This window comes from Berkeleyomyces rouxiae, assembly GCF_048999995.1.
Source record: "Berkeleyomyces rouxiae strain 22BRR77 chromosome Unknown BrBRR77_ptg000012l, whole genome shotgun sequence".
In the NCBI taxonomy this organism is placed as follows: domain Eukaryota; kingdom Fungi; phylum Ascomycota; class Sordariomycetes; order Microascales; family Ceratocystidaceae; genus Berkeleyomyces; species Berkeleyomyces rouxiae.
In genome coordinates, this window is record NW_027396502.1 from 681,364 (window position 1) to 698,449 (window position 17,086).

At 51.2% G+C, this 17,086-nt stretch overlaps 2 protein-coding genes across 2 annotated transcripts; one reads left to right on the forward strand and one right to left on the reverse strand.

Moving 5' to 3' along the window:
* Positions 1 to 1,142: 1,142 nt before the first annotated feature.
* On the forward strand, positions 1,143 to 6,808 carry BROUX77_007478 (uncharacterized protein; the record flags this gene model as incomplete). The annotated part of the gene is made up of 2 exons (XM_073752577.1): positions 1,143 to 3,177; positions 3,228 to 6,808. 2 exons carry the CDS (start codon positions 1,143 to 1,145, stop codon positions 6,806 to 6,808), a joined length of 5,616 nt encoding a protein of 1,871 aa, XP_073601771.1.
* A 5,718-nt stretch (positions 6,809 to 12,526) lies between these two features.
* On the reverse strand, positions 12,527 to 16,114 carry BROUX77_007479 (uncharacterized protein; the record flags this gene model as incomplete). Its single annotated transcript, XM_073752578.1, has 4 exons — positions 12,527 to 15,511; positions 15,571 to 15,606; positions 15,667 to 15,785; positions 15,925 to 16,114. The coding sequence occupies 4 exons, from the start codon at positions 16,112 to 16,114 to the stop codon at positions 12,527 to 12,529; spliced, it is 3,330 nt and encodes a 1,109-aa protein (XP_073601772.1).
* Between the last annotated feature and the right edge of the window lie 972 nt (positions 16,115 to 17,086).

The window sequence follows — 17,086 nt, forward strand, 5'->3', positions numbered from 1 at the left end:
TAAATAGTAAACCCTAGTGAGCGCCGTGGATCTCGACTTATACAAGAAACGTCACCGCAGATAAAATGCAATGTTCTATAGAAAAGACAGTGCACGTTCACATTCGACACGCATTTTTCTTTCCCCAGCCACACTGACTGTCTCTTCTCTGCGCATCGGTCCATGGAAAATGGCAGGCCATCATGAGGCTGGCGCCACAGCCCACACGTAGTCTCAAGCTCATACAAGTCCCGAATCGGAAATCCTTGCACTTACACACACACGAGTGAGCCTGAGCCTAAGCATGGCCAGACAGCGAGTGTACCGGGGACCCGACGGAAAGCGGTATGGCGCATCTGCAGGCGCTGTTGTACGCGCACATGCTGATGGCATGATGAAGGCAAAGGCCGCCGAAGAAAGAAGAGAGAGCTCCCCAGAACACCAGAGCGGAACGTGAGCCTGCACCTACGGACAAGCAACTGCAGCCACCCGGTTGCTGCTGCCTGTCTCGCACTTGTGTCGCCATTATATACACTTGCAAATGCAAGAGTCGTCCGCATGTGTATGTACACACTTGTACTGCGTTATGTCTCGGTTGCTATTGTGCCACGTAAAATTACCGTGAACTCCGTGGAAATAAAGCAGGCAACTAACTAGACAACCCGTCTGCTTATTCTTCTTACGTGGACAGCACCGCTTCCCGCTCGTTATATTGGCCCAGATCGCTCTTGGAGGGCCTTCTTATGCTTCTCATGTTTCTTTTGTTCTGCTGCTTTCTGCTCAAAATCTGCCGTCCGCTGCGAGTGAGAGAGATTCGCCTCCTATCATTGGCTGGTTGAGTGCTGCGGCTTCCACTGAGGCAGTTTCCTGTTCCATTTCCACGCGCCTTCCTGTCCTCTTTTGCTGCCGGTCGCACCTTCCCCCATCTCGCGGCGCCGGCATTTTCCCTATATTTCACCGCTTTCTGCACCCCTTTCCGTCTTTCGCACTTTTCTTCTTTCCCTTTTTCTTCATCTCACGACATCAGACGAACATTGGCGACAACGATTTCTTCAATCTCTCCCCATTACCGCTACAGTGTAATGATGTGATAGATGCTCAGTATCCACACCTCACGTTTCATTGTTAATTATATCCTGATGTCAGCTGCTTTTCGCCGCAAAATGGTCTCGACTGGACCGACAGCTGAAGAGTGCAATCTCCGTATTCACCAGCTCCAAAAAGCATGGCGCATTGATTTGACCCCGCTATCGTTCCAGCCTCTCGGCCATCCCCAATTTAAGACTGTCCCCAGCTTCCGGACCCCCGAGGACGAAGCCAAGGCCGAAGCCTTCTTACGCCGACGCCAGCTGGAAACCCCCATCGGAATCAAAAAGGACTCGACTCTGAAACGCGCATTCACGAATAGAAGAAAGGGCTGGCAGCCAAGCGAACTTCTGGACGCACTCGATGCTCACATTTGCGACGCCGGAGGTCCGGGTGTGGCTGAGGTTTTGCTCGGCCGATTGGCCAGTCTTGGCATAAAAATCAACCAGCACCCGGTCGATAGGCGTTCCAGCTTCATTAGCCGTCGACGGAGCGAAGGATTCAGCTATGCCGAACGAACTCGAATTGTAGACAATGCAGTCAAGAGCCGGAACACAGACTTGCTCCGCATCCTCCTGCCGTATGCCGACAAGCAGGCCTTGGACTCGGCTGTTGCGATTGCCGCTCTTATGGGCCAAGAGCTGATGGTCGAAATTCTTATAAACAATGGCGCTGATCCGTTTGGCGAGCTGAATGGCCAAAGCGCCTTTCTAGAACTTTGCAGTATGGGCGGCCAGGCCAACTTGGTTCAAATCTTGATGTCTGGTGCACAAGACTCAGCACACCACTGTCTCTCGGTGGGCATGGTCAAGGCCGCCAAGGCTGGGTGTTTTGCTACTGTCCTGCAGATCAGTCAGTCTATGGCCGATTGCAATTATAATACGGCCGAAGCACTTGGTGTCGCAGTGGAGAAGGGGCGGAAAGATATTGCAATGGCCATTATCACGGCGAAAAGACCCCCACAAACCGCGGGGCTCGAGGCCGCTCTCGAAATTTCGCTTGCGCAGCCTCAAGTGCATCCACACGACAAGTTTGATATGGCTGAGCTCCTTCTCTGTGCCGGTGCTAGAGGCGATGTAGCATCAAGAGCTTTGTTGAGTGCAGCCTCATCACAGTTCCTTGAAATGGTAAAGCTGTTGATAAAATACGGAGCTTCGGTTCAGTATCTCGATGGCGCTGTTGCCAAAGAGGTCGTCTCAAAGGGCCATGACAGCCTTCTTCAAGTGCTTCTGTCGTCCAATATGCCACTGTCACCACAGATAGCAAGCGAGTGCGTCAAGCTAATCCCGTCACACGCCAATCCAGACTGCCGCTATTCAATTATCACCATGTTGCTGCATAAGGGCGCCTCAGGAGATTGTTTGAGTGAGGCTTTGGTTAATGTCATTTTAAATGGCGACGAAAAAACGGCAGAGTTATTGGTCAAGCCCATGTTCTCCGATATGGGCCCATCGGTGCGTTCACTAGGACGTCGGTCTGTACTTGGATCGCATGCTATTGCATCTGTGGACTATAAGAACGGAGAAGCTCTAAAGACAGCACTGGCTGCTGGAGACGTGACCATGATATTGATACTTCTTTCAGTCCGGCCTTCATCTGAGAATTTGGCAGCAACATTCCCTTATACCCGCCGACTTGCAAGAGAATCAAGACAGGAAATTGTCTCTAGCTTCGTAGAGGCCGGTCTTCCTGCAAGTGTGATTAAAAGCGAGTTTCAGCGTGAGGCTGAGCAACCCCCCGATCATCGTGATGACGATATGGTGGCTCTCCTACTCAATTTTATGCCCAAAGAAGACTTTGATAGCTCCTCAGCCATAATGGCCGCAATTACTCGCCAAGACCGAAGCCTACTGGCCACTGTTTTACAGCACGCGACACCTGCCGAAGCTGCGGAGCATGTATCAAAGACCATTTCCATTAGTGACGAGGGGATGCGCCGTGAAATACTCACGTTGTTGCTGCTGGCCGGTGCAGATACCGATAAAGATTGCATTGTAGCTGCGACCATGTCAGTTTTGAAGATGGACCCCGTAGATGTCAAGCTTCTTAGACTGCTCTTGACACGAGGTCATGCCGATCTGAATGCTCAAGGAGGTTCACCGCTTTTGTTTGGTAAGTTGTGTTTTAAACTGTCGCCGTTCCTTTCACTAACCCTTGGCTAGCCCTCACCCACTCTGATCCAATGATATTCCCATTTGTGCTGAAGAACACAACCCTCACTTCCGAAACAACGCTGGCTGCTATTTCTAAGCTTGTAGCCCAGCCGACTAGCAAGGAGAAGGCCAAGAACCTGATGGCCCTTCTCAGACTACCGGTGCCTAAAGCAGAGCTTGGGATGCTGCTTGCTACCGAAGTCCATTGCTTTCTACAAACCAACAAGGCTGACCGCAATATAGCCATTATCCAGGCTATGATTCAGGCTGGAGCGGATGTCAATGGACCTGGTGGCCTTGCCCTTGCCCGTGCTGTTAGTGCAACACACATGCCCCTTACAGAGATGTTGTTAGCCGAGAACCCTACACCGGAGACAATGGCACATGCTTTCCGACAAGCGATTAATATTCTCGATCCAGCGATCCGATTCACGTTTGCCGAAAGACTGCTCGAGTCTTCCATTCTTCCGACAGAGGTTGATCAGGCGCTGCTCTATAGCATCAAAAAGTATCCCGAAGACTTCACACTGTTGAAGCTACTGATGGGAAAGGCCGATACATCGTCGGGAGAAGCCTTAAACCTGGCGATTTCGCAGCAAAATCCAGATATTGTTAAACTGCTTCTTTCCAATAGACACACCGACGCTGTTCTAACAGAAGCTTTGCGACATTCTTTATCTTGCACCCGAAAGGAGGTGCGTCTAGAGTTGGCAGGGGCCATTTTGAACACCGGTGTCTCAAAACGAATTGCATGCGATTCTCTTCAAATTGCAGCTGGTCGGGGAGACCTAGACCTTATGAATATATTGGTCAAGTACGGCGGCAATATTCAGGGTCTTGGTGAACAGGTTGTGATCAAGGCCGTACGTTCCGAGAACTTGGAAATGCTCGCAATGGTACTGGGTGAGAACAGTGGAACTATCGATCCTGAAACTCTCAACGCCGCTTTTCACACTGCCAAAGAAATTTCTAATCTTGACAAGCGCGTTTCTGTCTGCGAATTGCTACTTCTTCAGCCTGGGTTTGAAAATAATCTAGCTAGTGTCGAGTTGCTACCAACGGTGCAATTGCACGATGCTGGGCTAAGGCTTCTCACAGTCCTTCTTTCACAAGGAGCTGACCCAAACTATCACAATGCCGAAGCAATTTGCGCTGCCGTTAAAGACGCTTTCTTTGATGGCCTTGAGCTCCTTCTATGCCGGAAGAGTGCCGGTATTAATCAGATGAAGCCCGAGAGCTCCTCTTTAGCATTAGCTCTGAGAGCAAGCTGGAAGCTATCTCGAGCCACAAGACTAAAAGTGGCCGAATGGCTATTTGATGCGGAGCTAGAGGTGTGTCAAGATATCCATGTTGCTTTGCAGAAAACTCTTGTTTTCAAAGCTGAAGAGGGACCCGACATAGAGTTGATGAAACTTCTTCTCGACAAAAAGGCGTCTCCGACTTTTGATTCCTGCAAAGCGCTGATCCGTGCGACCTGTATACCATCGCCGACAATTTTGGAGCTGCTTTTGAAAAACTCCCACATCTCGAATGCACAAGCATCCGATATTTTCAACGCTAGCTTTTCCCCGGAAACCGTAAGCAAGTGGATTAATGAAGACGGTTACCAATGCGCACAGCTGCTTCTCGACAAGGTTCCTCAAGGGGACGATGGCCTTGGAGTGTCACTTGTATCGCTGCTAGATGCGTACACTCCCTCGAACAGCAGCCTGGTTGACAAGTTTGCAAATCTACTCTTAGAGAAAGGTGCCGACATCAACTACAACTACAGCAAAGCACTTCGAACGGCAGTATCACGAGGGAACATTTCGTGGGTCCAACGACTGCTCCAAGGGCAACCGTCCTTGAATAGTTTGAGTTTAGCCCTCAGCCATGTGTTTGACGGCAACCTTGACGAGGACGGTGCCACGGAGATTTTACAAATGATACTTGGATACAGTCATGGTGACGTAAAGATTGATACGGCTGTCCCGCTCCAAGGCGACGAGATTCCAGTTTTAGCGCGAGCTCTCCTTCAGTTCCCAAGATCGACTAAAATGGTCAAAGTCCTTTTGGATGCTGGCTATTACTACGACCCTATGTTGTATGGAGTTGTGGATTCCCAAGATCTTGGTGATGAATGCGAGCAGGAACAGATAACTCTCTTAGTATGGGCCATCATCCAGCCAGAGAAACGCATTAGTTCTGCAGTCATCGAGGCTTTGATCAAGGCCGGAGCCGCAGTCAACTTTGAAACACCACGACTGCAAATGACGCCATTGATGCTCGCAATCAGGGAGAAGCGCCAGGATGTGATAAGCAGTCTTGTTCGTATGAAAGCTGACGTTGATTTGGTGAATGTGCATGGCATCAGTGCCTTGTTTATGGCGGCGTCTCTACGGGGGTCTTTGGCAACAGAGGTTATGAGCATGCTGTTGCGATTGGACCCCGCGAAGAACGATGGGTCGCTCCATTCTGCGACAAGGCAGTTAAACCTACAAACAATGCAGCTTCTTTTAGAAAATGGCCATGACCCCGACTTTCCCAGTCTTGCTCATGATGGTCGAAGTGCACTGGCTGAACTGTGTCTTCATGCTTGTGATGAAGGCTACCCGCCTTTGACCATGGCCCGGCAACGTGAGATGGAGAAAGCTATGGCGATGCTCATCAAGTACGACTCAGACTTGAGAGTTAAATCTCTGGCTGAGCCAAACGGGTCTGAAGCTGGCTCGGGAAAGACTTTATTCCACCTGGCCATGGAGTCTACTGCTCCTGTAGCTACGATGCAGTCTCTTTTGAAATGTGGTCTTTGGAAACTCGTTAACGAGCCCTTTACATACTTTACAGTTAACAAATTGACATACTCGCTTACAATGTATGTTCGCCATGTCCGGCCATGGGATGAGTTTTCAGATTCTCTGCTGATGCTTCTCCGAAACAACCGCACTGTCGACATCTTTTACGCTAATGAGGGCCCACAGCCCGATGGTGTCGTTGGTCTTCCCGAACAACTCGCCATAGAAGAGCGCAGTCGAATCACGCGCGAAAAGCAAGCGCACATGGTGCGTGAAAAACATCTCCAGCACATCAACTACCAGCGTGAGCTGGCAGCCATTGACTCACAGTTATGGAAAGACAAAGCAGCTATGGAAGACGGGCACCGCATCAAAGTGCATCGCGATGAACTCGCTGCTTCACACGAGCGCCGCGTCAGCGAGGTTGAACATTTAAAGGCCATTCTAGACGCACGAACCGCCGCGCAGCGCAGCGAGCGTGCGCACTTAACTGCCGTGGACCGCGCGTCGGCACTGCGGTTGGCGCGTGAGCTCGAGGCTGCTGAAACGCAGCATCGCAAGACTCTCGAGTTTGAGTCGCAGCTTGCGACTGATCGCGTGGCGAACCAACGTGCCCTGTCGCAGGTCCAGCTTGAGCGCCAGCAGTTCATGGTCAAGTATGAACGAGAAGCAAGCGAGCGTGATATGACACGCATTCAGGCGCATAAGCAGTTGATTCAAGACCAGAGTGCGCTGGCGATGCAGTTGGGGAACACGCGGGCAATGGTCCCAGTGCAAGGCCGACATCCGGTTGGGTATGTCACTGATATACAGTGACGGGTTTTATAGAGTGGGTGGTTGGTGTCGAGATAATAGAGGAGCCGGTGAACAAGACAGATATTAATATTAACTACGCTACTTCTTTTGCTTCACGCAGGATGTTAACTAATTGGATTCAGCCTGGCGAGTAATTCACAAGTACCAAAGTCTCTAGCAGAGTAGTTGTACGTAAGCGTTGTAGACGCCCTACAATTCTGGATACGGAGAGACGTAAAGCATTATAGTGACTAGGAAATTTGAACTTCCACATTGGTACCACAACGATGTCGTCATCGTAGCTTTTGTGAAGGCAGTAGATCTACCGGAGCCAGGGTTAAATGTCTAGGGTTCGCTGGAGCTGGAGCGGCAGCCGCCCCACATTAAAGCTCCATTTACAACCTCAGCGTTTTAACGCGGACTAGGCCCACGAGAAAGGGAGATAGAGATGGTGTCTAATTCAACTTCCATCTGGTTGTCGTATATGCTTTAGATGCAGCGAATATAGTAAAAGGCGGCCTGTATTTTTATAGCATCACTATAGAGCTGCTAAGATTGTTGCTACCAGAGCACATTTATGCCGAATGCAAATTTGACTGGTGTCTGAAGAACCCTGATGGCCAACCTTGATGGTCAAACGCAGCCAGGCCGGGACGGCAGCCGCTGGAGAAAGCGCAGAAACTCGCAGTGTGGCAGCGCTGGCAGTGGTGATCGTTGGTGGCCTGAGTGGTATTCACGACTCCCCAATGTAGTTTCTGTTCCGGAGAGGAGAGGGGAAGGTGAAAACTCTTTCCTTCCTTCCGTTTGCTGCTGGGCCGTCTTCTTCTTCATTTGTATCGCGCACTCTCTCCTGTTTCTTCTTTCTTTCTCCTTCTTCATCTCCATCTTGCTCCCGCCATTGCATCTCGAACACTCCCTCACCTTCTCTTCGTTCTCGGCGACAACCGATTCACCTCCGGCGCGATCCCGTATATCCCTGCCTTAACGTGTGCGCTTTATCCTGTTCTACTTGACCGCCGTCCTTTTCACACTCGCATCGACCATCGTCCTTTATGCTTTCGGCGTTCCCTTTTATCCTTCTCGTCTCTTTTTTCGTCCACCATCAATTGACTGTGCATGACATGGCGTCCGTATCGTTTCTGCTGTGACCCCCGAAATACACCAATGCTTCGATTTTCCCCGGCCTCTCTCAGTCCTTTCAACATCCCGCCCATTAGCTCACATGCATACACATGGAGCGCAGTTTCTTAGTAGTCGTTCCTGGCAACTACTATTCATCGTTCCCCCGCGCACTTTCGACTACACAATCAAGTAAATCGCCCGCTCGAATCCATCGACACCTTTTCTCCGACATTCCTTCGCCGCTGTTGCCGCCGTCACCAAAGGTACCCACGGCAACTTCCAGCTAAATATGTCTGTCGCTCAGTGACTCGGCGAAATGACCGTGCTCTTCCCAGCTCCAAATACGCCTTCGTGGCTTCCTAGTTACCATGTCTCTCGCCGTTTTGCGCGCCATCAAGTCGTCCTCTCTTGGATTGAATGAGCCATGACGGACACACAACCCGGCATTTCAGAACCAACCCTTTCATTGCCACCAAGAAGCCTGACAAAGTCACTCACGCCTATCCACCGTTTCTACGGCCTTGTCCACAAGTGGCGTTGAATGGTGGAATTAGCCAAGATAAAGCTTACAATAGGCTGGGTGGCACAAACATACTCGCACACGCATACATACACGCGCCCACGGATACACAACCCAAGTACGACCTCTACTCGTATGTACTTGTACAATTATACCATCCCACTGTTGGCGCGGCATTGCTTTGGTAGGGTTGGTGTTATTCTGTGTCATGAAATCTATCCCCCACCCGCAATCTTTCCTATTCATGCTACATTTGCTGTCACTCTGTTTCTGATGCCCCCATCTTCCCCAATCCCCCCATGCTCTGCTCATCACCTTGCCTGTACCCACGCTACTTCTATATTGGCTGCCTTGTCACATTATGAAGCCCACGATGCTACCCTTGGACCCTCAAGTTTTTCCCACGCTTGACCTTTGTCCTTGCTTGGAAGATACTTGACCCGGTGTGGCTGACGTTGCCGACGCTTGTACCTGGTACAAGTATATACCAATACACTGTTGTGTAGAAAGACCAAAGGTCTACTCGACATGGGGAGCGATGCCTCAGCCACAGGTAGCTGTTTTCTGTGTATACACCACACCCCCACAGTGTCAACACTGTCTCGCTGCTAATGCCAGTACTATATCCACTTCTGTGTCTTACTCATTCGACCAGGTTCTTCTCGGACGCATTGTCCAGCTCTTCCTTCGTCGCCCTCTCCCGACTTTAGGTCCGTCCATCCGTCCAAGTTCCAGCGTCGAAGTCGTCCCTGATAGGGTCATCCACGTAGTTGACCTGCACAACCCGTCTTGCCCCACTGTTCCAACATCACAAGGAAGATATGGGCAGGAAATAGAGACAAGAGGAAGCGGAAACGAGACGACGAGTTCGAATTGTTTCTCGACTAGCTAACATTTGGAAACCAGCTGGTCCATTGTTGATCCGATGGAGTTAATCCCCACCTGTGGAATACTACCTTCAAGGGTCCTGCTTCCTGCCTCATATTGGAGGTTTCTATGGAACAGAGCGGCCCCTCTTCTGACTAACTCGCTTCCAAAAAGACAAGACACTGACAGGATCATCAATCGATGACATACCGTGTTAGCTGCTCAGGTGGTAGGGCCATGAATCGGTGACATTCCATGTTTGCGCCCTGGTTGACACGGACTCGGCCTACTTGGCTGTCTTGGCTTCCTTGGCTTATGTACGGTGCATAACAGATGCGCTTGGTTTAATCGCTGTTTGGATTCTTAGCCAAGTCTACACCTGCCATTTGCACATAACTGCCAGTAAAGTTGCAAATATCCAACTCGGCAGCGTGTATGCAATGCAATGCAATGTGCAAAGAACACCCGCAACACGTGATGTCCCGTGTACTTTATGCTGGCTGTAAATGCTAGAAAATAGCACCACAAGAAATGGCAAATGTACCAGCTATGTGGTAGCTATGAGCCTAACACAATATATCACTGCAACGGCAACGACAAGACATCGTTTGGCGTTGTGACAAAGTATCACCAGAGTGCGTATTGTGATCACACGGCACTTAGCCAAGTCAGACCATCTCCAACCAAATCATTGGTCCACATGAACTTTGTCTACTTTTAAGGTCTCCCCAGACCCCGGCCTATTGTGCTTCGGGGTCAGCAACGGAGAAGTCTATGTAGCTTCTCAGATTGGTGGTTGTCGATGAGGCTTCGAATCCCACGCCCACCTCCATCCTGCCGCTGGACATGTGAGTGTTACTACTCAATTGCGGATAACACTTGGATCATGCCAAGACCAGCGTGGGTGCCATGAAGAAGTGTGCGTGGGAGCTTGTGCACGAGAGCTTGGTGAAGGACATGGGGGGAGGGGGCTCGAACAGCCGAACCGCCCGTCGTTGGTGGAAACGGCATGTTTTTGGGCCGTCTTTTTTGGCCCAGGCGCCCGTCTCGGCAAGTATAAAGCTGAGCTGTGATTCCCTCCTTGATATCCTTTTCATTCTTCTCTTCACAACAACCAGCTTCTTCTCTTCACCTCCAACACCACTTCACTCTTACAACTCTTTTTTTGGACTTTTCCCAAAACCTACACAACCTTCAAAATGAACTGGTAAGTTTTTGGCTACTCCTCCTTCTTTGAGTCTGATTGTTCCCTCAGTCGGTGATGGTTTTGCTAACTTTGGTCTTTACAGCGCCTGCGCCTGCTGCTCCGGTCCCTCTTGCGGATCCAACTGCTCTTCTTGCACCAAGTGCGACGTGAGTTCTTTGCCTATTCCTTGCTAGTCGGAAGTCACAGCTAACCTTGCCTCAAAAATAGCACTAAATTTCTTCCCGCCAGGATGTCTTCCTAGCTTCTTGTATTAAGAGCCTGGACTTTGCCGGAACTATCTAGTTATTGTGGACTCGATAGGGGATCTGGACGGTGACAACCGACCTAGCTCCCAGTTGTGGACATGAAAGAAAAACAAGGAAATATGCTTTTGTCTGTCACTTGATGTCTTTTCCTTTTTGTTTTCTTCAGCCTCTTTTTCAGCTCACCTTGTGGGCTTGACGGGATGGATGGGAAGATGTGGAACGGGACGATTTTGACAGCGCAGATTTTCATGGTTGTTGATAAGATCCAGTCTAATACATTTTTTTTTCTTATTATTCTTTTTTTTATAACTGATTTTCTTGTTCATTGTGACATGTGAAACTTGGACCTTCACTCGGATATGACTGAGTGGGGGGGGGGGGGGGGGGGGGCGCTGGAGTTAAGCCAGCCAAAAGAGACCGAAGCAAAAACTCTTTGTCTTGGAAAACAAATACGAGGCAGATAGTTGGAAGTTTCTCGGTAACTAGAGTCAACGAGAGTATGTATGTACGGCAACAAGGACATCCATAAGCTCCGTCGACTGTATTAAAAGTGGCAAAGAAAGCTACGTGAAAATCACCAAATCAGTCAGACAGCCAGTACTACGTAGTTGAGCAGTGTCCATGTGGTGTCACTCCCGGATACACTTTAGAGGAAAAAATAAATACCCCCCAAAAAAAAAGACATGTCCTTGTTCATGTTCCCCCCACGCACCGCCCGCGTGTCCCCCGTCCTCTTCTCCCCCACACATGATCCAGATCATCACCATCATCATCGCCCCGCCGCGTCGTCGCTTCACCTCGCCGACCGACAGAAAAAAAAAAAAAAAAAAAGAAAGAAAGAAAGACCACTGAAAAAACGAAAGGCTCGAATGACATCTATGCTCACTACCAGGGTCGAACTGGCGACCTTCGCATTACTCAATATTCCCTGATAGAATATTAGTACGACGCTCTAACCAACTGAGCTAAGCGAGCGCTCTTTGTTGGGAGAAACCCTCTGTAAACTGGGGTCAAATCTGTTTGTACATGCAAAAGTGGGTGTTTCTGCTGACATAAGCAGTATCCTTTTTTTCTGTATAATAGATAAAATTATGGGTTGACTCCTGTCCTACTTGCGTGGCAAAATATGGAATATACGTCGTACGGTGCCAGGCGCAAGATAATGGGCAGGAATTGGTGAAGTCGTGGTTCTTTATTTTGGAGCTGTTTTTTTCTAAAGAATTGCCGTCAAGACTTGGCTTTAGTTCGTTCGGGCGGTTGCGTTACGGCCCGTGACATGCCTGCATTTTACATACAGATTCCATGGGGAATTTACAGTCTCCTGTCCGTTTTCGAGAGCGAAGACAGAGACAGAGATTGATGACATATCGATCAGTGACATATCAATTAGCAGCTACAAAAGAGAAACTGGACCCAAAAAAAAACCCCCCTTCCAGCGTTCTCAGCCCCCTTGTCTACCGAAATATATGTACAGTCCTCGTCCTTCTGCACGTCCCGGGCCGAGACCAAGGTGCTGGTCTGTTCGTGGAGGAAGGTTACACGGGAAGAACAACATGTGAGGAACGGGTAACCCTAAAAGTTGAATCAGTGACAAACATGCATAAAGTTGGAATATGCACAAACTAGTTATTTACATAACGAACTACCAACTACGAACATAGAAGACATGACCACAACAAGACCCCTAAGCTCGTCACAAAGGCGACTCACATACCCTTCCCCCTTTCTATGTACACCGACAACCGGAGACCAAGGACCAAAGAGCCCGCTACGCAAGCCTAGTCAAAAACGTCCGTCGCATAGCGCACGTTGCGCATCGCCGCAAACCGCTCCCGCGCCTCAGCCTCCGACAGACTCTTGCCCTTCTCACGCGCCGACTCCAGCATGACCTGGACGCCCGTCTCCTCGACAGCCTTGCCCATGCGCGCGCTGCCGCAGATAAACACCTTTGCGCCCTGGCGCCAGAGGGCCAGCGCGGCGGCGCGGTCGGCCCAGAGGAGGTGCTGGACGTACTTGAGGCCGCTGCTACAGTCGGTCTGGCGCGAGTAGGCGCGCTTGACGGTCACGGCGCCGGCGGCCTGCCAGGCGGCCAGCTCGTCGGCGTACAGGTCGTCGGCGTACAGGTCGTTGGCCGCGGGCGCGCGGCAGCCAAAGTACAGCAGCGCTGGGGCCAGCGTGCGGCCTGCGGCGAGCTGGGTGGCGCGCTCCTGCATGAAGCCGCGGAACGGCGCGATGCCCGAGCCGGCAGCTATGCAGATTATGGGCACAGTCTCGGGGTCTTCCGGCAGGTGGAATGCGGTGGATGAGGGGCGGACGGCAACGTGCAGGCGGTCCCCGGCTTTTAGCGAGGATAGATAACTCGTCGCAGTTCCAATGTAGCGGCCGTGGCCGGAAAGAGAGGGCTCGTTGAGGAGTGAGTAGGTTAGGGTTACGTGGTTGGGATTCCACAGTGGAGATGACGAGATCGAGTACAATCTGACGCGCATGGGAGGCAGCATGGACAAGAAGCTACCAAAAGACAGATCGATATCAGGATAGGCTTCCAGTAGGTCTAGAATCGACATGCGTTTCTGAGCGATCTCAAGATCGTAGTTTTCAGCATCGGCAAATTTGGACAAAATGGAAGCTAGGGCTGGTCTAGTAGCGGCATCGGTAAGAGCCATAATATTACGCTTCGTAGCAGGCTGGGTGAGCTCTACATATGCGCTGAGCACAGCTCCAATGGGCAACTCCTTGTCAATGGGCAGGTGGGTTTGCATCTCTCCTGAGATGGTGATGTAAGCATCCGCGTTGAGTCCAAAGGCCCGAACAGCGCGAGCAACAACCTCGGGTGGGTTGTGCGGGAGGATAGCAAGGTAGTCGCCGGCACGGTAGGACATGCCATCGGGCAGCTTAATCTCAATGTGCTTTTTGGGGAATTCGCCCGTGGAAAGATCCTGGGTCTCGATGACAACACTTTCCTTGACTTCTTGGTACAGATTCTCAGTGCGAGGATATGAAACAGCGACGGTGAGACCAGGGGGTCTAGATGGAAGAGTGTTGTTCTTGTCATCGTTGGGATTGGCGTACTTGTCCTCAAGTGCGGGCCACAGAGTTGAGTCTTCCCAATTCTCAAAATCACTAAACATGTCTCGATCAGCCGCATCTGTTGAGCCCATTGATACGAGCCGAGTGCCACCCTGGGCTTCCAGGCACGTGTCGATCAGCTTGGGGATGCGATGGAAAGTTTGCACCCAGTCGCGGTGACCACAGGCGTAAACAGCGTAGTCAACACCCTCTGCCTCCTGACCCTTGAGGGATTCCAACCACGCAACAAACGAAGCTGCGTTGTCTGTAGGCTGGCCCTCGTATGATGCAGTAATGATTATCACTGGGTGATCCTTGGGAAGCTTTTCCTTGGCAGCATCCAAAACATCTACACTCACGGCACGGAAACCATGAGAAGCAGCATCGGCAGCCAGGCGGTGGGCCATAGCCTCACAAGTACCACTATTAGAACCATAGAAAATGCTGATGGGCTTGCCACGCACTCCAGAGCTAATGCCAGCAGCAGCAGTTTTACCTGGGGTGGCTCTGCCTGTTGATGCAGCAGCTTGAGTAGAAGCTCCGCCTCTGTTATGGAGTCTCTTCTCGAGTTCAGTAGCATTCATGCCGTGGCGCAGAATAGCACGCATATGAAAATCCTTGGGCTTAACAGTCAGCGAGTGCTGCAATTGGAGCATATAGCTTGGATCATCCATGACGAAATTGAAGTTTTGCAGCATCGTGGCCATGCACAAAAGGGCCTCCTGCCAGGCAAATGGGCGGCCGATACAGGCACGTAATCCGTTGCCAAAGGGCTTCCAGCAACTGGGATAGTCCTTTAGACGCTGCTCAAACTCGGCGTCCAGCATGCGTTCGGGGCGGAATGCTAGCGGATCGGGTGCATAGACGACAGGGTCCCGATGGACGCCGTCTAGGACGCAAAGGAGCGCTTCGGTTGGATACACGCGATACTTGCCGGCAATCAAGGTCTCTTCTATGCACTCCAGCGGGAAGCCAGGAATGGGTGAGTCTAGGCGTAGAGTTTCGCGCAAGATGGCCGCAATATAAGGCAGCTTGCTCAAGTGTTCGAGAGAAACAGGATCGCGGCCGACAACAGCGTCGACCTCAGCCTGTGCCTTTTGGTAGGTTTCGGGATGTTTGAGCATTTCGTAGAAAGCAAAGGAGAGCAGGCCCGATGTTGTATCGTGACCGGCAATAAGGAAGGTAATGAGGTTATCTACAATGTTGTCATCGTCCATTTTCAAACCAGTCTTGGGATCAACGCCGTCCAACATGGCAGTCAGCAGATCCTTGCGGTCTGACGGGTGCTCGCGGCGGTACTTGAGAACGTCATGGGCTGTTTTTTGCATAAGCTCGATATCCTCCCAATACTTCTTTTCAGCAGATCTCTGAAGCATCTGCACCAGGCCAAGACGAGAGTTGCGCCTGCCAGACTCCACCAGGAAATCGCCCATTGCACCAATAAACGGGTGCAGAGAGTCCTTGTAGTACGAGTTGAAGCGGAAATCCATAGAGCATAGCGCAAGAGTGTCTAGGGTGAGGCGGGTGAAGTCTTCAGTCACAGGGATTGAGACATCCGGGCCGTTACGGGCCCATTTGAGAGCTAGTTGAGATGCAATGTCGTACATGTCGTCGAACATGCCACGCATAGAGACCGGGCCAAAGGCCGGGATCAGAATGCGGTGAGCAACGGCCCAGCGCGGCTCGTCAGCCCGGGCCTATCACAGGGGCTAGTTAGCTGGGGTGGGATGTCACGCAGAAAGAGAAGATGACTTGCCGTGAAGAGTCCGTCGTGAACGCCATTGCGCACTTGCTACAGGAAAACATTAGCACCGATTCTCTCTTGTGCCGCAGAGATCCCTGTTCAACCTACTAGCAGGGCAGCCTTGATGGACTTTTGGAAGCGCGACTGGTCGCAGCATTCGTCGACGAGCTCGCGCGAAGAAACCACGACCCGGCTGGCCGATCCGATTTTGAACCTGAAGATGGGGCCTGGGTGGTCGGGGAATATTTGCAGTTAGTAATGGCTTGAAGTGACCGGAGTCTCGGGCAGTCTCTGGCCACTGCGGCTCCGGGCCTCCATCTTATCCCGAGACGCCGCCCCATGCACTGCCCCCAACGCCCCACTCACCGTAGATCTTGGCCAGCCGCAGCACATTGTCCAGCGCTGCGCCCTGGGAGAATTCGCCCGCGTTGCCGACGAGAGGAAGGCCCGGAGGACCAGGGATTGGGACCTCGTGCGTCTCTGACGGATCGTCCCCGGCATCAGGCGCCCCATACGACGGGAGAGCGGCCGCAAGAAGAGACGTGATACTCTCCATTACGCGGTGGGGAAAACAAGCTGGCTTTTATTGGCTGGCTATTCTGGGAGACCGAAGGCCGGAGAACTCGATGGATGGGATGGGATGTCTGATGGAGATGCTGAAAAAAACAGAAATATCCTTTTACACCGGCAGTCTTTGGTCCCAAAGCACTCGTGCCTACCTGTCGAGAGAATGAATGGGAGGATGCGTCCAAAAAGGAAGGTCAAAGACCAAGAGAGGGGCAAAACCAGCAGGTGCTTGATGCAGTCGTTTGCGCCCGATTGTGGACAAGAGCAATTGCCTGTGTGCCTGTACATCTTTCTTCCCTTGCCTACAGAGAGCTAGCTAGTCAGCTAGTGATTTCTCCTTCCAGGTATTGGGCACGCTCGCCTGCACCAAAGCCGCCCCGCCCTGCTACTGCTAGACTTGGCACTTGCTTATGTATTTGGTACAAGCTGATCTTGAACAACCCTGTGCACGTCCTCCCGAAGGGCAAAAACACCGTTTGGGAAACAGCCTAATTTGGCCAAGCTTCCGGGCGCTATTTCAGCCCGCCCAACCATCTGCGCAGAATTTCAAAGAACGCCATTGTAACACAGGTACCAATCATACAAAGAGAAATACACCGACAGGGCCGCATTCGGAAAGGCAAGTCAAGCCATTCACCGAAGAGCCGCAGAGGATGATCAAATCATGCAGGGCGACATCCTGAGGACAGTTACAAACAATCAAGTGCAAGGATACAGTGCAAAATACGATGTAGTTAAGAAAAAAAATAAATAAAAACAAGGCAGAAAAACTTCCGAATAGCCTGTGCAAACAAAACGCCTGTCCCATGAATGAGTGAGTGCATGTCTCAGGAGGAGCAGCTCCAGGGCCACTCCAAAATCCAGCCGCGAAAGAAGCGAAAAGAATGAAAGAGCTTTGCTTTGAGCGCCGGCCGTCACATCATGCGAGGGGAGCCAAAAGCTCGGTGATCCTGACGGCGGG